A 24,325-nucleotide genomic window follows, 5' to 3' on the forward strand; every position below is an offset into this window, starting at 1 on the left:
CTCAGGATAGATAAAGGGGGCAAGAAAACTGCATTTCAGCAAGAAGGATTTAGGCTAGCTCTTTGTGTAACAGGCAATAAAATAGATTCCCCAAGAATATTAAAGAATGGGGTCCTCGGGAGATAAAGATCTTCTACCACCTGTGTCAGGGATTCAGCCAACACCCTGCCCAAGGCGAATAAACCAGGCAATCTTGAAGTCCTTTCAAGTGCCTGCCAAAACTATTTACTTTATTTTGGTAAAGAAATTATGTTTGGGTGATTTAGATATTGAAAAAAAACCCTGTAATTATGCATTTGTATACAAAGAAATATAGAAATTCCTTTTATTTTTTAAACCTTTTATTTAAATGTGGTTTAGAAACAACACCAAAAAAATTTTTAAAGCACACTTAATGTACTGTTCTGTATCTAATTAGTATATTAATTGTTCTGCGAAAATCCTAAAGAGCCAGACATTTAAGGTTCTTTTTGATAGTTTCAAAACCAGAGTCTGAAAACTTTGGAGGGTACATTTACATTAATTTTAAAACTAAATTTGCACGTTTTCCCTCTAATTTGGGAGTTTAACTTCATAAATATTAACATGTGAAAACTTCCTACAATGGTTTAAAGTTTCCTAATCCCAATTCTGACTTTGATGATTCATTTTTGTTCAAAGACTATTGCTGTTCCAAAAAAATGGAGGGTTGAGGGAAAAGGGTTGGAAATTAAATAGATTCATTTATGAGAGAAAAATAAAATTAATGTAGTTTGAATGGCAGCTGTGTGAACTGCTCGTTTGGAAGATAAGCAAGCTTGATTTTCATTTATTGAGAAAAATTAGATTCATTTCTCACTGCATTTAAAAGATCACTGGAAAAATAATGTCTAATAATTAATTGCTAATTGTTAAATGCTAAAGGCAGTCGTATTTCATATAGGGGAGTTGGCAAGAGGTGTCTGTATTCTGTTTCTCGACATTATATCCTGAATTATATCAACACAAATCACCATCACAGCTGACACTAATTTGCTGCCTTTTAGAAATTAGAGTAGACAGGCCAAGGATAGAATAATCATGTAGATGAAGTACCATCCTGCTATTGGAGGTCACCTCCATGACCCTTTTTGAAGTGCTTGCAAAATAAAATTGGGATGGAGAGAAGCTGTCATGATTTCCCTTCTTTTCAAATCATCCTGGACGGCTGACCAGAAAACAGCTTTAGTGTCTAGTGCTATTAATTCATAACCATCACCAGCTCTGACTTAATTAGGGAAGCAATTGAGAAATCAATATACAAAACTTCATAGTGATCAGAGTAGCAGTGACATACAAAAGAGGCCAAAAACAGTGAATTTTAAGTAGTGATGGTTACTGGTGGAGACGTGTCCATGCAACACACATGCACAAAACGAGTCATTGTCACCATAGGCACACTCACAGCAGCATGCATGGCCTATGTTAAAAGACTGAGCCCGAAAGTTTTCAACTTGATGAGAATAATGTGATTACTGTACTTTGTGATTCCTTATATCTACTCTGATTTAGTAGAAAAAACCAGAGGTGAATTTCAAGTTTTTAGTCAAATCCAGATTTATCCAGAGGTATGGCCCACTTAAACATTACCCTACAGGAGCTACAGGTCATGCCAGTGATTTCAGACTAATATAGGACACAATTAAAAATGACTGAAATGTAATATAGAGAAAGAGAAAATGACTCTCATGCATGTACAGTTTATTACTACAGTAAGCTTAAAACCATACCCCCTGCCATCCAGGAACGTGAAACTAGTTTTAAGGAAACAAAAGAGGAACAAGTGAAGTGATACTGTCATGTAGCACTTTGATTACTTTATTTATTCTTGCACTCAAAAATTTTTTTGGCTGAAATAGGCTTATGTGCCTCTTTCACAGTGGAATATATTTAGCTTGATACTTGTTTCTTTCCAAATGGTTTAGATATTCAGGAGGTATTCATTGTCAACCTAGCTTTATACTTCTTGCAGGAAAAAGGAACTCCTAATCATTTTGGTGACATGGCCGAAAAAGTAACAATGTCTCCAACAAAATCAAGCCAGGATGTCTCCACCAGGCACCTGAACTAGCTAAGGGCCAGCATGATGTTGCATTGAACAGGGCATACAGCAGGCAAGTTAACATGCCAAGTAAAGGGGCACTCTGAGCATCAGATGATGAAATTCGAGTTCGTACATTACCTTTGACATTGCGACCATTGTCTGTTTTGAGCACATAAGGATGAAAAAAGAAAGAAAAATAAAAAAGACTAAAATTATGTTATATACACTGAATTACCTCTGTAAAAACAATCAGAGTAAACAGGATATAAGGACTGAAATGTATCTTTGAAATTAGCATTTTGTACTCTTCAACCAAGTAAAATGCACAAACCAAAAATGCTATCTGCTGTAAGCATGCATTTTCAAATATGTGAAACATTTATCTCACTTAATTTAACTGGATTCCAGGATACAGATTTTATAATTATGACAGTCTGGAGAAAGGCATCTCCAGCTGCCTGCAGTTGTGATAAAAAACGTTAGATCTTGTCAGAAGCCAATTTTAGTAGCAGTTCAACCATCATTTACAAAGAAAGACTGTGCAACATTTGGTACCTAAAGTAATATTTTTTCCCCATATGATTTAACCTAGTAAATTAATAAGGACAAATATTTCTAAGACAACAGCTTACCTTAATAAACCAACTGTGTTATTATCAGAATTCTCTTCACAGTCCCTCCCCACAAATGTTCTTCAATGTATATTTTGGAAATACCAAATGGTGCTCAAAGAGTCATTCTTAGGCAAAAGTAATTGTAAGAAATCAGGGCAAGATTTGACTGTTAAAATTACGTGGGATTTTTAAGTTTATGTTGTCACAGGGGACTCAGTGTAATAACTAAAATATTTAAGAAATTCATTTATATTAGCATGGGCTGTTTTCAAGTCTCAGAATGGAGTGTTTTCAGATTTATTTTGAGATTAGCAATCTGACTCTTTAATGCATATTTGCTACTAACAAAATATGCATTACTAGTTTTGAAACAAACAAGCTTAAAATAAATGAAGTCATGTCAAAACCATTCAAATATATCCAAGATTTGAATAAATCTGTTAAACATTTGTTGACACCTATGCTACTGCTGTGTATATTTAGAATCTTGGGATATATCGTAATTGTTTCAAAGCTTACAACTGAAGCAATTTCAATAATGTGGTATATTGAATTGCTAGTGTACATTGCCTTTGACAGAGATACACAAAGTTGTATCTCTGTGACAACTCTGCCCTCTGAGGGACCATAAAAAGGCAAACAGAGATTACAGAGAATTAATTATCTTCATCAGAAGCTTGTCCCCCAAATCCTTAGTAAAGTAACAACTGCTTACAAGTAGTTAAAAATTATAACATTGCTTATCATCAAAATTACACATAAAGATTCGTAAATTTTCAAAAAACCTGATTCAAGCTGCATCATATGGTTAATGATGCTTTGACATTCTAAGAGCATTCAGTCAGGGCACTGAGGCTAGTTGAGACCTTGTTATTTGTCCATGACAATGTAAGTGCAGATATTAGAGAAAGCATTTGGAGTCCTATAGCAATTTGACGGAGCAACTTTTTGTCTGGTCATTCTAATAATAAAACAATTGGGGTTTATATTTTCTATGTCTGTTTTTTATTTCATTTTTCTAATAGTGCATTTTTAAAAAAGTATTTACAAACGTATTCATTTGTGATGGATTAGAAAAAATTCTGGTCTTTCATCATAAATGGTTTGAGCATTAGAGTTCTAAGGTACTTGATAATGTAGATTAAGTAAAAGGATAATGTAAACTATTACACACTACTACATTCGCAAATTATTTGAAGTTCTAAAAAGATAGTCAGTATAGAAGGAAATTTCTCTTCTTGAATGAGGAGGCAATAATCTGAATTCAAAATCTGCTGCAAGTGGGATCTAACCTATTAACCAGTAACATGAATTCATGAAACTAAAATCAGTTTAAAAGTTTTTTCAAATTCATGGGGCATTGTCTGTCAACTATACTCAAATTAAAAAAAAAAAATTAAGACATTTAAAAAAAGTGTTCCGGCTTCCTTTGTCAGTGGCTCACTTTCTAAAATATACCAAATTAGCTACCCTTAGAAGGTGTAGTTTCTTTTCTGCTAATCGGTTATGTATAGTTAAATTTGTTCTAAAGCTGAACTACCAAATACCCTGTAACTATATCAATCAATAGCCAGATGACTGGAGCATCTGCCAGAAAGTGATTTTTTTTTTTTTTTTTGAAAATGACACAGCTTGGGTGGAGAAAGAAAATCGAGGACGACTTCACTACTGAGGGTCCTGAATAGAGAAATCCAGAAGTATTAAATCACCTTTTCCCATAACTGTATCAGCAACTGTGTACTAAATAGAGACCACATACATATGAAGAAAATAAAGTGAAATCATGGAATCTGATCTAACCTATTCAGCACCTCTGTCAAACCACAGTTTAAGTCTGTACCACGCACTATCATGTATCATTTAAAAGGTAAGAATGTTAGTATACTATAACTCAGAAAAGAAGGCCAATTTCTGAAGTCTGTACAATTCCTAAAGATGCTTACACTAACTGGACTAACTAACTAAGTCGGGCATCTGAATCACCCTATTGGGTTTGTTGCTGTTCAGCCATGGGATTCATTGCTCAAAGATCAAATTTCAGAGGTTTTCAGTTAGGAGATACTGAGCATGCCATTACTAAGCAGTACGGGGGCCTGGATGATTATTCAGTTTGGGAATTGTCCTTGATTTGATTTTCCTTTTGACCTTCTTCAGATCACAGATTAAAATGGATGTGCTAATTGCTTTTGTACAGATACGGTTTTGCAAACCTATCTGTGGAAAACTTCAGTTTTTGTGATATCGACTTATCTCTTTTTGAATTCTTCCTGCCAATTCATTTGCTTTCATCACTTCTGTCTTCTCAACTTCACCATGCCCTTTACATAAAGCTCCCCCACATGATTCAAGTAGGATGGGGTACAATCACTTCCTGTTGCGTGTGGTTTTGAAACATACTTCACAAGCATAGTCCTGTCAATTTCACACCAACATTTATTGAGTTCCTGCCATGAAAAAGGCAATCGTGATTCTAAGGCTACAGATCTAACTGTGCCCAAGCTCCCGCACTGGGGGAGTTCACAGAAACATAGAGTGCTTTGCATATCTAGCAGAAATGACAGACTTATAATGTGGAATAAAGGCAGAATGTAAGAAATGCTAAAATATGTGCAAACATTGCTTTGCACACTCAGGTGAGAAATCATTTAATTCTTTTGGTTTGGAAAGGAAAAATGGGTCCTTGTGCCTGACAGAGGCAGAATGAGGAGGGACAAAGTGGAGAAGAGTTATTCTGGCAGAACAAACTAATGAAGCAAGAAAATGTGTGATACATTTTTGGGAAAAAGCAATTATCTTTGTGTGGGTTTAGAGTGGAATATATAGTAGGGGAAGGAGTCCTTCAGGAGCAGGAAGTAAGGCTTGAATTATAACTGTGGTACCTCATAGTACCCTACACTGTGCCCAGTGCTTAGATCTATGTTTTAAGAAGAAAACTCAAAACCAGAGCCGTGATGATGGTCATGCACAGTAATGGATATCACAGGAAGAACAGTGGGCCTCTCAAGAACCCGAGCTTGTGCGATTCAGAAAAGTGGGACTGATACATCCATTCAACTGGTACTCTGAATCTCCAACCCTGGGGGAAAGTTCAGTGGGTCCACTGACCCCTTCTACCATGGGAAAGCCTGGTGTGGTGGACTGTGGACTCTGGAGATCGGTGGTCCTGGGTGTGAAAGATGACTCTGGTGCTCTGCAACCTTGGACCAGTTATTTATGTAGCAGAAATAAACCTTAGTTTCCTCATCTATAAAATGGGGCTTCATAATAATTCCAAACTCAGAGAGTTGTTGTAAAGAATTAAGAGAGAATTAATGTGTGTCAAGCATTTACATTGCCTCTCACATAACAAATAGTCAGTATATGTTGGCCATCATCATGTTAGTGATGATCATAATTTTATAATAATATATATGTAATATATAACTATAATATAATTTTATAATAATAATGATAATAATTTTCTCCAGAGTCTTTTGAGCATTGCTACTGTCACTACTGGCTTATGGAAGAGTGTGAACACCACGAGTCCAGGGAAAAATAAATGAATTCTGATTTGCTCTGACTTTGGTTTTCAAGTTTGGTCTTTCAGGACTCTCAGGGTTTGTTTTGGTTGTTTACCTCCTAAAAATCTCCCCTTCTTCCTTCCTATCTCCAACCCACCCCAAAGACTTACAGCTTTCTAATGATGACTCAGTACACCTACATTTTATAAACCTCTTCCTTTGGAAAGATTTGGTTAATAGGCCTGTGAAGGCACACCACTCATTCACCCCAAGGCTCGACTATTTGCTATATGCAGCAAAATTAATTATTCTTGAGATGATAGTGTCATCACCTAAGCATATGTTATATAAAGCATTAATTAATACTCCATACGGTAGGCAGATAATGGTTATCATACCATTTCAGAAACACAGAAGAAGCCAGAAAAAAAACAAATCACTCACTATGGTTCAAAGAGGAAATCAGTAACAACTCTGAATTTAAGACTCCTAAAATTTAATTCCCATAATTTATTTGCATCTCTTTCTCCCAAGGCCTAAGGATTAATGTCAAAATTAAAAACACTATGGAAATTACCTTTAATTCCCCATTAATATGCATTTCCATATTTAAAAAAAACATACCTTCACTGGCATGTCGGTCTCTAAATATGCTCTTGGGGTGGACACTGAATCCTTCTATATCGTGAACTGAAGAAGCCCTCCGTATACTGCAAATGCTCTCCTTCGATCTGGAATGAGTCAGCTGGGTACTGGACTGCAGCATGTCCGGGTAGAGTCGGTCCCATTGCCTTTTGGGAGAGGAATGGTCCAGAGGCCCAGATATATTCACCAAGGGGGAACACTTGCTAGGCTGTATCAAGGCTTTTGTATCATCTGCTTCAGAGGGGCTGCAGCTCTCTTTTGTGGGAGACTTGAAGTGCTTCATGGCTACCGAATCATCACTGTGTTTAGATGAATCGATTACGACCACATCAGGGTCTTCTTGTGGTAAGGACTGCTTTCTGTAAGTGAGAACTCTCAGACCAGGGAATTTGAACCCAAAAAGTTTCCCTACAAATGGAAACAGGAAAAAACATTACAAGACAAATACCTACAGACACGAACACACAGAGTATACATGTATAAGACATATTCCTTAAGTCAAACAAATGCACAAGTACCATTGACTCAAATTTAAATACCATGTAATAAAAGTTATTAATCAAAACTTAATTGAGTCATTTACAGTTGGAATGAGGGATATTCTAGAAAGCTTCCGAGACGAATATGAATTGTCACATCAGCCGTAAGAAAATAGTAATATAATCTTATCATGTTTCTGATGGTTAAATAGACTCCAATGATGTGAAAGCATTACTCGATGACACGAGGTTTCTTATTTCAATAAATTAAAGACATGTTACACATTGTAACATATTACATAGTGTTAAAAACCCTATACATCCATTTTTAAGGAGACGTGAAGGGTGGAATACAGTTTAGAGAGGAAAAGAAGGGAAGGGGCACCATATGTAAAAGGGACAGACGCAGGAGAGATTATAGTGCATATGTATGCTTGGGGGACTAGGGAGCTATTGTCCTTGAAGTAAGAGGGAAGAGAATGAGGTGGGCATAAGAAGTTGGCATGACATATCTAAGAGGGTTTGTGTTAGGTAATACTTTGAGTCATGTGCAGATTGGAAAAGTGGGGTCGACAGTGTATGAAAAAAATTCCTTATTCCATTTGGAATGTTTGAAAAGCTTTTGGTTTCAGATAGAGATGTAAAGATAAGAATTTCTTTTCCCTGATATTTTTTGTTCCAAAATCTGAGAATATGGCATGAAATGCGTCTCAGTAGATGATGCTTAGAAGGACAACTAAATCTAACATTAAAAGGTGGGTATTAAAATTAAAATGTTAACTAATAAAGATATAAACTCACTGGCAATAAAAATGAAAATCAAAACAAGGGCATATCATTTTCCACTCTTCAATTTAGCAGTAAATTAAAAAAGAACACATAATGTAGTGATGGCGAAAAATGATGGTGAGCATTCTGGCACTTTGCTGATGGGACTGCAAATTGCTACAAATTCTTAGGAAAGTCATTGTACAATATCTATTAAAATGAAAGTATGTACTTTTCAATCTCATTTATAGGGTAGTACAAACACACAAAGACAAGATACAGTCTGAATATTCATTAGAAGGAGAATGGTTAAATAAATCATGGCATTTTTATAGTTAGGAATCTTCTTTTAAAAAAGTATATTTAAATAAAAATACTAATATATATATATTTTTAATTTTATTTATTTATTTGACGACAGATCTCAAGTAGATGAAGAGTCAGGCAGAGAGAGAGGAGGAAGCAGGCTCCTCGCTGAGCAGAGAGCCCGATGCGGAGCGGGATCCCAGAACCCTGGGACCATGACCTGAGCCGAAGGCAGAGGCTTTTACCCACTGAGCCACCCAGGTGCCCCTAAATATATTTATGTCTTGATTAGAATTAGAAGTTTATTCAAAAATAGTGTAAAGTGAAAAAGCAAGTTTCATTTTAATATTTATGACCACTCATTAAAAATAATAAAAGTATATATTTATCCATGTAAGTTGTATAACAGTAGAGAAATATGTGAAAGAACACATACCAAACTCATAATGTTAATTGACTAAGTGGGTCTGGAAGTGGGGAAAGGCAATGTATTGCATTCTTCTTTACATGTCTTTTTTGTTTGTTACATCAAACATACATTCCTTATATATTTTTTAAAAAATTAATAAGGTAAAACTTCTACTTCTAAAAGAAATGAAGAGATAAGAGAAAATATCCAAACACTATTATATGATTCAAAGCTTTTCCAAATATCATCTATAAGAAAATGCAAAGTTTCGAGACCCTATTGCCAGTGCAGTTGTCTATGTCCGCATGGCCCCATGGCTTGACAATTACACATTGCTCTTCTAGTCAGTTGGATTCCTGGTTGGAGTTCAGTCAGTTGGAGTCTTTGGGCTACAATACTATCTACCTTCTTATATTCTTAAATGTCATGGGTACCCTCATCTTTAATATATTTATTATAAACTTTTCCTCAGTGCATTGAGGATGGTTTTAAAACATGGAAGAACATTCACAAAACTCATGGACTTTTCTGCATTTTATTTAAATACACTCTTCCAATATGTGGTCTTATCTGCACACACACGTTTTAATTCCATATTTAATCCAGTAACTCATAAACCTGCATCTCTAGCCCAGACCTATTCTCTTAGTTCCAAACTTGCATATCTATTGACCTCATTGACAGCATCACTTAAAAGTCTGAAAGACACCTCAAAATCCTGTAGCAAATCCAATCTCATGATCTATCTTTCTGATTCTAGCCCTTTTCCTGACAAACATTTCTGTCCCCCCGTGGACCATAGGATTCGTGAGGGCAGGGCCCCTGACTATTTTGCTAACCAAATCCCACCTCTGACTTAAAGCCTGAGCATGATAAATGAATTGCTATAAGCAGATCCTAAACTGAAAATGTGCTTCAATTCTGACTGTGGAAAATTAGGATATTTAATTGCTCTGACCAACTTAATTACATAATTTTAGCCTTCTGGAATGGCACTGACCCATGTTTACCAAAAATGATTAATTGAGTAGAACTCAGTAGCTCAGGGAAACGGTGAACTCTCTACCATGCCCTTCGTACCTGATGCAACTCTTATTGTCAATATCACCTTTTTCAGAGGTTATTAATTGCTACCATTCTGGTTTTAGAACATATATAGAAATGTCTCAAACTCTTCATTTTATGTAAAATACCTATTACAGAAAATTTTAGAATTAAGCAGGCTAATCTATTATTATAAGCTTTCATTTGTGGGCTAGTAGTTAACAGTGTTCAATACAATTGTAATTGAATTTATCTTTCTGATAAAAGACATGACACAATGTGCAAACTCCAAATATGTTTACCTTTAAGTTCTAGATTAATAAATTGTAGATGAGAGTAACCAATCTGTGCAAATAAGATTAAACAACAGTGTACTACAGTAACTGTTTTGCAGGCATTCTTACATAATTCTACTAACAACTCTTACATGCTCAAGTAAATTGCCAAGTTAAAAATCAGTGAACTGCATCAAAGTCACTTGATTAGTTTTTAATGCACATGGAAGTGACTTATAAAGCAGTTTACAAATCAATTCTGCAAGCTTATTACAATGCACTGGAGGTCAATGCCTACTTTTGTTCATTTTTCATCAGTTACATTACCCTCCTCCTTTAAAAACAATTCACTGCCTTTCTTAAATTAATGACCACATGAGGCATTTAGTTTGCTCTTGTAGTTTGGTCATATCCAAGGTGGTACAGATGGTCTTTTCTGCATCACTAGGTTCATATGACCATGTTATATTGCATTACAGATTTAGTTGTCTAAATGCAGCTCATCCGGAAAGAATACACATTGAGAATTTTGTTCAATGCTAGCAATTTCAGGCAGGAAATATAAAGCATAGATGAGTATAATCCTGTCATGGTTTTTACCACTGGAAAATATCCTTATAAGTCAAGTCTCCACATTGTACTAGATTTGCTTTCTAACTTAAACAACCAAAATAGATACCATTTAGCCTTTTGTTTACTGTAACATTTGACAAATCTGAAATAAGAACAACAAAATAAGAGTTTTTACCCATTTTTGCACTCTCCCAAATAATTGTAAGTACTAATAGACTGCTTACATGAATAGGATTTTCATCTAAGATGTATCCAGTTTCTAACACATATGGATGAACTACTGCTACAATATCTTTCTCAGAACATGTCACTTTTAAGAAGCTGCCTAATATAAGTTTGGAAGCTTCATCTTTGCATATCCTGTATCATATTTAACTGAGATCTTCGTACTTCTCACCCATGTAGGCACACAGATAATCTGTCATTGTTCTCTTTAAAAAGCCTGGAATTATGATTCCTATCTATCTATCTATCTATCTATCTGGATATAAATATCCATATTGAGGATCTAATGAGAATCATAACTCTCTCCTAAATAAATATAGAAAAATGCATACACACAATTTTGTTTTTGATATCAGAAAATGAATAACAAAATCCCTCTCCCCAAGGAAAACCCTTCTACTAACCTTCCCAGGGGTTCCCTGGGATTAGCTGACTCTTAACATTCCTTCCAGTTCTGCGTTTCTTTACATATATATGCTAATCATAGTTTTCACAAAATTATAATGATCACAGCTGCATTTCTACCCGATCTCCTATGGTAATGGGACTTTAGAATATAGTTTTACTAAACTTTTCAGAATGGAAAAGGTCTCATCAATCTGAACTGCTATTTCTCTTTCTTTCTTATCTTTTCCTCTGGGAGCTGGTTCTTATCTACTTGAATTTGGAAGAAAACAATATTTCTAATTTAAGAATTGATTTAGGAATATTAGAAATAATTTTTTTTTTTTTCAGAAAAAACAAATACTGGGACACCCGGGTGGCTCAGTGGTTAAGCCTCTGCTTTTGGCTCAGGTCATGATCTCAGGGTCCTGGAATCGAGCCCTGCATCGGGCTCTCTGCTCAGCGGGGAGCCTGCTTCCTCCTCCCTCTCTCTCTGCCTGCCTTTCTCTCTACTTGTGATCTCTGACTCTGTCAAATAAATAAATAAAATCTTTAAAAACTAACAAACAAACAAGTATTTCCCAAAAGTCCTCCATATATTTCTAGTCATTGAATTTCCTCACAATTACAAATTCCCAATCATTCTCTTAGTTCAACTTCATTTCTGCAAACTCTTAGAACTTCAATTATCTAATAATTTTACTATGAAAACCCAGTTAAATATAGACCAGAAACAATTTATTCTTGCTTGGTTTTCCATTGAATTATGGACTAAAAAGTAGAGAGAAACTTTAGTTCAAGCAGTCATGCAAACTAAAGGATATAGTTGGGTATCAGGAGGAGACACACATGGGTGAAGGGAACGGGTATATTATGAAGGCCCTGAACAGAGATATTTCATCTCACAAAAGAGTAGAGGAGGTCAGATCCTGAGAAAGGTCTGTGCTAAAAGCTTTCTGAGGAGCCTTCTCAGGAGGTACTCCTGAGGAAAAGGAGGAAGACAGGATTGGGCAGAGGAAGTTAAACTCTTATGCAAATGTGATGGGGTTTCTGCTGACTCTCTGTCCTTCAGAGTGATGCCGAATTCAAGTCATGGTAACTGGACTTTGTTTCCCTGCATAGCTAGTCTCGTGCTACCCCATGAGAAAGTCCATAACCTATGTAAGGCAGTTCCCTGTCTTTGACGACAATTCTCAATGAGGAACAGAGCTGTGGACCCTCAGTAGCCAATATTTACAGCAGCAGGATGAGGAAGGTGTCTAGCACAGTATCCACAGTGCAGAAAAGGAACAGAAAAGGAACAATAGCTAGATTTTGGTCTAGGAAAAAACCCTATGATCTAAATTAAGTCTACTATCAGCTATTATCACACAAAATAAGGATTTGTGAGTTATTGTCTACATGCCTTTTTAAAATCATGGTATTCACACATCTGACACTTAAATTGCAAGCCTTAAAAATCACTGAGATTTTCTCCAGCCAACTATCTCTGTATGTGCAGAAAAATATGACTTTAATCTCTGAGTCAGAGAGAGCAACAGATCGAATTTGATGGGAGAAACAGGGAAGGTAATTGATATATCTGCCTTGTCTTTTTAGGGAGGAATTTCCATAGAGGCACTCTGCAAGGAGATGAATATTTCTTACTCCTAAGTGTGTAATGAGTATATGATACTGCCCACAGGCTGCTAGAACAACCCATAATATTGTCAAAGAAGACAGCAGTTGGTAGTTAGACTGGGAAAAAGGATCACTCAGTGTGAACTCGGGGCTGACTTGATTAACCTGAACTGTGGGTGACGAACATGCAGTACAGCCAGTGTGGTCCTAATGTTAGTGGCCAGAAAAGATCATCAGGAAGTCCATCCATCTAGTAAACCTGAAGGTAAATTTGGGAGCTCCTTTAAAGGAGCAGATGTGGTCAGTAATGCCTTGAAAGGCTAAGAATCTTGGGAGATTTCCTAGGATGAGAGATACCACAGAAAAAGCAGCAACTTGCAGTAAGGCGGTAAGTGTAAAACCAAATTAGAATCTTGAAGCAATGTGAGTCCTGACCCACTAGGGCATGGCACACATGGGTGGAAGTGGGGGAAGGTAGTGCCACAGTAGCAGTTAGACAGCAGTTACTGTCTGGGAGCTGCTGCAGCAGCAGCAGCAGCAGCAGAGAACTTCTGGAACAGGTTCATAAATGCTGATGATGTCTGAGAGATACTGCTTTCACCCTGGCAGGTCATCGTGAAAGGAAAGAAGCAGAAAAGACAGGTTTGGGATAAGGGAGATCAGGCAGAAAACAGGACAGGGTGATGGACTGCTTTTAACTACCCAAGGTTAAAATATCTCAGTGAAGAGGGATTGGAAATGAAAACAAATGCCATCAGAAGTATATTTACCTAATAAAGTGTTTATGTGATAACTACGTAATACATGAATGTTTCATTTATCGATTCTATTATTGTGTTTCTCTTCAATAGATTTCTTCCTTTTCCAAATGCCAAGTTAAAGAAGCCGTTCAAATTGTGTGAGCATAAGAACATCTTAAACTAGGGGGGCCTGGGTGGCTCAGTCATTAAGCGTTTGCCTTCAGCTCAGGTCACGATCCCAGGGTCTTGGGATTGAGCCCCACATTCTGCTGCCTACTCAGGGGGCACCTGCTTATCTCTCTCCCACTCCCCCCATTTGTGTTCTGTTTCTCTCTCTGTCAAATAAATAAATAAAATCTTAAAAAAAAATAAAAGAACAAATTAAAAAAAAAAGAACATCTTAACCCAAATTGATCTGGGATGACCATATACTCATCACACTGACAGGGATTCCCTTGATAGAGCATTCCAAATACAAATGGTACAGAAACCAGTTGCCTGAATTCAGTATGAATAGGGGCCATCCTTGATTTAGGTGTTGCTAGGTAACAAATGTTTCCAAATGATATGCACATGAGGACTTTCTGGCATGGATATGCTGATTTAGACAGTCATTAGGATTCACTGTTAATAGAGAGATAAAATATAATTTTTTTCAACTACCAGCAATTGTCCCAATTTTAGAAAAATGTACTTTGCCCAAATTCTAGGGGGGAAACAGAAGATAAAGTTGATTGCAACCTATGACTGAACTTTTCCCATATTTCTTTTAGCAATCATGTCATAGTTTCCTTTCTAGATCAAATTCAATCTTTAAAAAGAGGAAACTTCCAAACCTATGATAATAGTAAATATTAGTTGCATTGTAAAACCGTTAATTAAATTCATCTGAATAATAGATTTTCTCTGTAGTAATGCTCACTGAGGGGGAAACTCTATATAACTACTGCAGCTCTTCATCTTTGAATTAAAGAATAACTTTCAGCCCTAGTGGAGAATGGTGAAAATACTGTGAATGCCCTTTCATAATCCAGGATATAGAAAATTTCTTTGTTCGTTAGTTGTGAGGTCTGAAAACTGAAATGCAAATTTAATGTAGCTATTCAGGCAAATATGTATTTTATGTGTCAATTATTCAGAATAGTTGGGTCCAAAGCATATGAATATATTTTTAGTGGTTTAAATTAGTTAGATAATTGCCTAAATTACCAGCTGTAGTTTTCATGTATAGACTTAGCTTCAGTCAAAGCTTTTAGAGTAATTCAAACTTTTATTTTAATAAGGATAAAAGTAGAAATTCTCCTTTGATTTGGAGACAACAATTCTAATCATTTCAAAGATAATGGAATCTCCTTTGTCATACCTTAATAAGATTAAATTAGATTAAAATGTTCACTTTTGAAAAGAACTGTAAGGATAAGAGACTATAAAAATAAAACTTTATTATATTTTTACATTTACTTTCATTTAAAATATATCTTTATAGTTTTATGTAAACATTAATTAACTTATACAAACAGTTCTCATTGTGACTTGTAGTATAATCATTTATAAATTAATAAAGTTCATAGTTTTTCTGTAAATAAAAGAAACAATGTGGGTCTGTTTTCTCGTTGAGAAATATTTCAAGTTTAGTACAATGAGACTATTTCATAGATTTTTGACAGTGATGGCAAGAGTAAATTAACTAGACTTAAATTTAAACAAAAACTATCTTAAACTAATATAAGGAGAGTGAAAATGTTATTAAAGTTTATGTGGGGATATAAGCTGAAGATCAACTTTTCTAGGGACTCAGACTGACTCTTCAATTTTAAAATAAGATAAAAACATAAAACGCATTCGTTTTCTGTTTGGATGTATATTGTTATACCAAGAAATTTTTGTTTAATCGAGGTTTCCCATAAATCCCATGAAAATTTTTTAACAAACAAAATGTGTGTCTGTGTGTGTGTGTGTGTGCATGAAAGGGTCAGACTGGTGATCCTAAGAGGTCTAAACCTCTACCATAAAATAGAAGATATATAAAATTCAAATATACTTACAAATAATTTAATATGAAACAAATACATTTTACTTAAGATAATAAAGTGAAAGTATCTTAAACTTGATTAGCAAAAACACTTAATTTGGTTATCTTCCACATTGTGCAAATATTTCATAGCAACAGATACAAGAATAGGAAAAAAAAACCCTGCATTTCCCCCATTCCATTAGTTCTTGTAGATGCGGTCCCCATTTAGTTGGTAGGAAAAGTACAATTTTCTCTTTCATTTGATATTGTTTCCATTCTTCAGACATTAAGGTCTTTAAAGAAACCATTAATGAGAAAAGACTTAATTATATATTTTATTTGGCATTTATATTCTTTATGTAGCAATTAATTGACTCAATTATGCAGTATTTATCAATTTAATAGACTTATCAATATAATACTCTCTTCTGTACTTTCTTCATCGCAGGGGACATAAGATACTTATTTGTGGCTTGTTCTTTATCTTCAACAGAGAATAAGTTTGTGAGAAATCAGTTTTTTCCCAGAGAAAGCTGCTCACTTTAGTTGTGTAAGGTTCCTGACCCAGAAATTAGATATTTGTATTGAGAAAGGATTCACCACTTTATTTAATGCAAAACAAATCTCTAGAATTTTCTCAGTCCAATTTATCATAGTTCCTTTTTGTGATACATCTCTCTACTATGCATTTAGCTTCTTTTCTATTGTTTCTTAATTTAATATTTCACTTTCTTCTTGTCTGTATTTCTTGTGTTGTCACTTCACATTTTTCTCTTTATTTTGTCTTCACTCCAGGAGAGGCAGTTACATTTACAGAAACCCACATCTTCTCAAACAAACAATAGACTTTTCCCCATTACTCTCACTTAAATCCTTACTCGTGGGGTCTTGCACACACACCCACCCTGACACATTTACATATTTCTTATTTAGATAAGAAATTAGACATTTTGAAGGTTAAGATGTTTTTGCAAAAAAAAAAAAAGCATATTAGATTTGATTTACTCATTTCTTTTTCTGTTTGGTTTGATGGTCACCACTGGAACAACAATGTTGAAATAGTTAATACCATTATTTTACACAGGGAGTAAAGTGGTACTTTAAGGAAAAAAAAAAATCAGGATTTTCCCACAGTCAGAAATAATACAAAGCAGAATTTGGATAGTATTAGAAGCTACCAAGTGTAATTTGTCTCTCCAACTTTTCTGATTGATTTAACAATCAACACTTCAAAAATTGACATCAAGTCAAGGAAATTCCAGAGCATGAAATGACAGAAGGGTATAATCAAATCTAATATACTGGTTGTAAACAATGGTCCTTTGTAATGCTCTGGAAACGATTTTATCTGCATATTTATATTTTCCCCAATGACTCTGTATAGGAGTGACAGCTGCAGTGTAGGGAAACCACTCATAATCACAAAATAAAAAGCAATCCTACTGAATTTGCTATGGCTTACACATGAGATGCTATTTTAATCACAGTGTAAAATTGCATAGGTTATGTGTTACATCCTGCAAAGCTACTGTATAGATTATCTTCCATTCAAGGAATCAAAGTTTCAATTCTCCATTTGTATTTCAGTTTGAAATGAATACTTTGATTTTTTTAAAAATTGCCCTCCCCTTTTTTTTTTTTGCTATGCTGCTGTTTAACAACTCCTTTTTTCAGTTCTATTCAAGTTGCTGTACCATGCAAAATAACTGTTCTATGGGAAAATGAAGAATTTGTGAAGACAATGAAGAAATAAAATCAGGCATCCCCCAAAACAAAAGATCTTACTGATATTCATGACCAAGATACAGGCTGTCATTACCTAAAGTACACTCCCAGGAATCATTCAATAATAACTTAATTGGTTAGTGGGAAATATAAAGAAATAAAAATAGTCATCAACTTAGAGGAACAAGACTTTGGTATTAAAATAATTCTTTTAAAGTACTTCAATTTTGTTTTTAAATATATCACCTGGGATACTGAAATATTGGTGATTTTATGATAAAGAGTTTTCCCCCAAGTGTGATATTGTTCAGAGAAAGATATTTAGTATATTAGAGTCATGTTGCATTAATATAGTTCTCCCAATATTGGTTTAACAGAATATTGTACTGTCATTTGGACATACCTAAGGAAGTAACCGATTCTATGAAAAATTCTCAGGTTTTATGCATTTGATTTAGTATTCAACTTAGATTTAATGATGTACTTTGCTATCTGAATTTATATACAGAATAACAATTTTTTTCCAAATATTAAGGTATTGTGACAAGGTTTCCAGCTACCCACAGACAATAACAGATACCTAAATTCCAATTTTCTCATGGATCTTCCAAAAACTACAGAGATCAATATATGAGACAAGTAAAAATATCCATAAACTATGCCTAAAGAGTAATTAGAGACAGAGACATTACACACTTTAATTTACATATAGGCAGGGCAATAAATTCCTAAGACCAGCAGAATTGGTTCAGGAAAGCACACTACAATAGAGTTACGCAGAAACTTAGTGAAGAAAGGGGGGAGTACAAAGGTCTCCTTAGTGTGATGGAAAAAGTATCAAATATGGTTTACCCACAGAAGAAAAGAACACACTATGTAAGAAATATTGAAAGCAGATATGTGAACTGAATGGTCAGAGCACTGGTTAATAAAGAGACTATAAAAAGTGACTTGAAAAGTGCACAAGACCTCAGTTAGCAGCCTTAGAAAACATTACTTCTTTGGGGTGGGGGGTAAAGACTAGTGCTGAGGATTGACTATATTTCACTAGAAATTTAATACCAAAACAAAAGTCTCTGACAAACTAGAAGTACTGCAACAACAGTAACAACAAAACAACAGCAACAACAACAAAATGAGAAGGAGAAGGAAATACAGAATAAGCTCATCAAGGACCTTGTTGGTAAAAATTAGGAATCAAATAATATAATTTAAATTGACCAACTGAATGGCAGAAAACCATTCTTAGGAGTGCAAAGATAAGAATTAGAGCAGATATTATTAACTAAAATTGCATGGTGGAAAGGGGAGGAAAAGATTTACAGGCTAATTTTATTCTTGCTCATACTAAATCAAAATACAGTGAGGAAAACGAGAGATTAAGGACATTATATACAATTTTCTATAAAGGCAGCTACTAGAAAAAAATACAAATATTTTCAAATACCAAAACAAGAACGAAAACAGGATAAAACAAACCCAAAACCACACAGTTGAAGTTTATAAAAAAACAAAGAGAACATAACATAATGACATGCTTTAAGAGAGTATATTCAACATAGAATATGTTAGTACTAAGAAAAAACATAGTAGTTATATCAGTACGTATAATTACCTATTTTAATTATAAATTAAAAGAGAAGTATTATTATTTCTTATAAGAAACAAAGGAAAACCAACTCTGGAATGTATTAAAAAATACAACTAAAACAAAGAAAGACTAAAAAGTGGTTTAAATATGTAACAAGGAAAATCTTTTAAAAAAACATAAAAGACTACTTTGCAGAATACTACTAAAATAAATTTTTAAAATCTAATAGAAGTTTGAGAAATAAGACTTAGTAAAACTGGTACTAGTTGAGAGGGACAAGGGACTACTTGAATAGCCCAATCTCTGGAGAAAAAAGAAAGAAATTTGTCAAAAAGCTACTCCACAAATAAGTATCAGACTTGGATGATTTCACGGGGGAATCATTCTTAACTTTTAAAGATCAGATAATCCCCCAAACTATTTGATAGTTCTTTAGCATGGGAAATAGAAAAGAATTTACAAATTATTTTCGGAAGGAATTATAACATTGATACCAGTACCTGATGAAATTGCACATATAAACACACACACACAAATTGCAGATGAGTCTCCCTAATGAATACTGATGTAAAAATCCTAAATTAATTTTAGATAAAGAAAATCCAACAGCGTAATAGAAAATGAAATACATCATGACCCTATGTGACTCCTTTCAGAGATGTTAGTAAGACCATTAGTAAAATATATCATAAAAATAAATAGAATAGCATACCCATTTCCACAGATGCTTAAAAGGCAATGTGCAAATTTTAACACCATTCTTAATAAATATAAGTTAATGGAAAGCCTTAAAAGTATAAAACACATACAACTCAACCCAAATGCTATCATTTGAATTAATGAAAAAACTTGCCATTCACACAAAAACCAGGAACAAGGCATGATGTTTACCATTAATTTCTTTTTAATAATATGTTGGAGGTAATAGCTAGCACAAAAGAACAAGAGAAAACTATTAGATGTACAGGAATTGGAAAAAAATGTAAAATAATCTCTATTTGAGATAATAAGACACTTGAAAAATTCATGAGAGTCAATGTATAAGCCACTGGAAACTAAGAAAACTCACTAAGATAGTAGGATATAAAATTAACATACTCAGAAAAACATCACTAGCCTTAAAAATGATCTGAAGATATAATGAAAGAGAAGATCCTATTTATAATCTCAACAATAACAAAAAGTTAAATGCCAAGTAGCAAACTAAAGAGTAAAAAAACATTGTGAACACTCCTGAAAGAGAAATACTAGATTTAAAAATGAAAGTACATATAATATTCTTATATAGAATGACTTAACACATAAATATGTTAATATTCCTCAAATTAATTTATAAACATAATGCAAATCTAGTAAATTTTTTTCCTTATCGAACAACTCATTTCTAAAGTTCATATAGGACGTTATAGCAAGAAATAACCTCAAACCTCTGAAAATTAGTGTCAAAGGGAGCATGTCATAGCAAAGATTCATTGTATATTTAAAACAGTGTGATTCTGAATGATAAATAAGCTAACGAAGGAGAATAGGAAGTTCAGAAATATACTCAAGCACATAAGGAAGTTTAGTATGTGATAATGGTAGCATCTCAAGTTATTGATGAAAAGATAGACTTTCTAATAAATGATGTTAGAACAACTGGAGAGTTGTTGATAAAATGATAAATTAAACATATACCTTGCTAAACCAAGGTATGTGTGTGTGTGTGTGTGTGTGTGTGTGTATACCGATATAAACCAAGCTAAACTTAAAATGTAACAGAGATTCTAAAGCGATACAAGTTCTAAGAAAATAATTTTTACAACCTTGGAATGGTAATAGTGACTCAAAAATTCAGAATCAACAAAAGAAATGCTTGATAAATTTAGCTGCACTATAAACAAACAAACAACAAAACCTTTGCATGATGAAAATCAGGAAAAAGACAAAAAAATATTTGCTGGGAAGATGTGCCACTGATTTTACCATTTGAAAAAAAAAAGACAAAAAAATGTATGTAAGAAATGGACAGTTGACAGAAAAAGAAATGTCCTTGTGCTTAAATATCTGAACCTCATTCATAATAAAAGAAATGTAAACTAGAACTAACTGAGGTACTACTTCTCACCTATCATAATGACAATTATCGAGAAGACTGACTCATTCTGTTAGCAAGGCTTTGGCAGAAAGATTTATTACATTGTTGATGGTAGTGTAAAATGGTTCAAACTCTAGGGAGGGGAGTTTAGTAGATTCTAAAAAATTGCATATGCATTTACCTTTTGACCCAGAAATCCCACTTATCGACTCTTCCCCTAAAAATAATTTTCCCAAAATATACATACAGGTACTAAATTCATTCTGGCATTGTTTGTAATGCCCCAAATTTGGAAACAACCTTTAGGTCCATGTAGGGGACTGGATTAACAATAGTATAACCAAGTCAAATGGCTGTAAAAGCAACTGATCAATTCTGTAAGGCACCAAAGGGTAATGACAACTATGTTTTTTTTTTTTAATTACAAAATTATAATGGAAACATATTTTGAAAACACACTCAAATGAAGAACGTATTAAAATTACTAGTAGCAGTAATATCAGTAGCAGAATATCAACAGCATTATGTACATGTTGCCTTTTACTTACGGTTTACAGTTTTGACTGGTAATATTGGGTTTACCCTCTCTGGGGAGGCAGCGTTTTCTTCATCTGACACATATTCAAAATTAATGATGAACATCATTGCCACGCCCTCTTGGTTTTTCACTGGAATTATGTGAGTGTTACAAATGAAAGTGGACCCTAAGGAAATGAAAAATGAATGTTAGGTCAAAAACATGCTTTCATTTTGAAATGTTAGTAATATTAAAATTATAATAAACTTTTAGAATTTTCTATCATAAATGACTATTAAAATTTAAGAAAAATAATTTGACTTTTATTTCATATTTCATTGCATGTATATTTACATGAAAATGTACAAATTTTGCCATAAAGACCTTAAAGGCAAATTTGGGTACTTCCTTATGGAAAAACAGAACATCAAATATTATTTGTCTTCACACATACCACTATAATAGTATAGGGGAAAAAGCATATTCTTTAACTTTGTAGAAAAACTCAGGCTTCTTATATATATTTTGATTAATTCTGAATTTGTATAAAATATAGCTATATGAACAGAAAGATAACTCATTTGTGTCATCTTGATTTTAGTGCCAAATTCTTTCTTTTTTTTTTCTTTTAATTTCCTGGATATAAAATAGTAAGTTATTGACTCTGTATATATTCCAATACTTCTTTTCTTTTTATCTGCAAAATTCACAGTGCCCAAATTATAATGATTTTATTTGGTATGTAACTGTTAGAAAATAAGAACAATATTTTGTATATATTACTGTGTTAATTTAATTCCTTAACCAAAAAGATGATATTCTTTTTAAAGCACAATTGTGGGGCTAATAAGATATATTTTATTAGACTTTTCTGGAAATGAGAAGAACAAAAGGATGACTCAGTTTACAATTAACTACTGTCATCCATCCTCTAACAGAAAATCCAAGATCCAAGATTTAGAGAATTCTGTCAAGATATTGATTTCTTTTAAATCAATTGACTTCTGACTGACTTCTTGAACTTGATTTCTAGAACTAAGTATTTTCTTAAAGTAGCTTACATCTTTTCCCTCTGGATATTTCTTTTTTTTTAGTCATGGTAAAATGGAAAGTTCAGGTTCGGGATTTGTTTGGGTTCAAAAGTATTTTATTTTTAAAATGCAAAACTTCAGGAAAAGTTCTCAAGTATTCAGACAAAGAGTAATTTTTTTACTTTTTTTTTTTTTTTTGACTAGCTGGAACCATCGTGAATCTTGAGGAAAATGGTGGTTCAGTGCAGAGAGAGGAGCAGGTTGGGAGCAAGCTGGACCTGGGTACAGAGGGAGCTGTGAGAAAGTGAGAGACCAGGAGCCTGAGGCCAGGGCATTGTCAAATAACAGAAGAATGTAGCTGGAAGCCCAACATCCCTAAGACCAGTGGACTAGTATTCCAAAATGGTGTCCTATGCGTGCTATAACTATTAAAAACAAAGTAAGTGTGAGAAAATTCTTTCTTCTTTTTTCATCCCTAAAACCTGGCTCCTACTGCCAGAGCTGAGAACAAAGACTATTGCTAGTATTGCTATAGACTGAGACATCACAGATGGAAGAGCTTTGGAGGGTGGGCCTGGAGATCTATTTACTATTTATGAAATTGTTTGTATGAGTGATCATGTTCTAATTTCTAAGGAACTGACTTACAAAAACACTTTTAGAACATGGACTCTTGGTTAGTTGGGGATGTCTATGTGCTAGTTATGATTCAGATTTTTAAATGTCAATAGCCTGCCAGATTTGAAATGTAGAAAATCTTATTTATAATTAATCTCGTATTTTCTATAAATACGGCCATGGTTTTACAGATGTTGAAAAGTATGTTTTAAGAATGACATGCTGCACCTTCATAGTCTTCAGCTATATCTTCGATTCATTTAATAAAATAGTTAGCTAGAAGACTTGTCATAGTTTCCATGGTAACAAACGGGATGACTTTAGTAAACAGAAAATAAACAATTTAAGACTGTTCCATTAGAACTAAAAATAGAATTGCTTCAGGCCAGGCATTACAATACAAACTGGCTAAACAGAGAGACTGAGAAGATGCTAGAAATAGCCATTGTGTCTTCTGCTAATGAACCAAAATACATATTGATTTAACCACTTAAAATGACATTTCTTGGATCATTTAGATTATCATTGTGAATTCACTGATTTGTTACTTAGCAGTTTCAAGTATTCCAACAATTGAAGTGTATTGCTGATTGTACCACAAGCTATAAAGCACAGATTTTTAAGAAATCAATAAATAAAAGATGTGGGAATAGAGATCTAATAGGTTGGTAATAGAGCATAGTAATTTCGCTTCTGGTAATAGGGGCAAAATCACGTATTGCAATACTAATGCTTATAAATTTACTGGCTAGTGCTAAAAATCATAAAACTATAGTGCTTTATAAAAAAGTTCAGTTATATGCATTGTCTCCATAGCATATTGAATATATGTAATTAATCTGGGATTTACTGCCCACTAGCATTGTTTCCTGTGTGTTTCTATTAAGCAATATATCTCCTCTAAAGTCAACTGAAAATTCACATTTACAATTTTTTCCCTTTTAGTTTTTGGATTTAATGTCTCCATCAATCTTGCAAAGCATCCTGGAAAGTAGATATTGAAAGGAGATAAATGGAATTTAGAAGAGAAGGAGAATTAAATACATTTTATAGAGCAAAAACATTTTAGCTTGCATCATTCGCAAACTCCCAAGTTCTGTCAAGG

General features: G+C 33.9%; 1 protein-coding gene across 4 annotated transcripts in view; it reads right to left on the bottom strand.

The window, feature by feature from the left end:
* The window catches only part of KCNH7 (potassium voltage-gated channel subfamily H member 7), a 486,469-nt gene that overhangs the window by 134,947 nt on the left and 327,197 nt on the right, over positions 1-24,325 (bottom strand). For 2 of the 4 annotated variants that reach the window (XM_044242215.1, XM_044242212.1), the window contains exons 3-6: positions 21,603-21,758; positions 6,804-7,232; positions 2,201-2,221; positions 1,749-1,772 (exon numbers count right to left, since the gene is read on the bottom strand). In XM_044242215.1, the coding sequence (XP_044098150.1) occupies positions 1,749-1,772; positions 2,201-2,221; positions 6,804-7,232; positions 21,603-21,758 (630 nt within the window). The remainder of the gene's footprint in view (positions 1-1,748; positions 1,773-2,200; positions 2,222-6,803; positions 7,233-21,602; positions 21,759-24,325) is intronic. The other 2 variants (XM_044242213.1, XM_044242214.1) reach the window with 2 other exon arrangements.

The sequence above is a fragment of the Neovison vison genome, chromosome 3 (assembly GCF_020171115.1).
Source record: "Neovison vison isolate M4711 chromosome 3, ASM_NN_V1, whole genome shotgun sequence".
In the NCBI taxonomy this organism is placed as follows: domain Eukaryota; kingdom Metazoa; phylum Chordata; class Mammalia; order Carnivora; family Mustelidae; genus Neogale; species Neogale vison.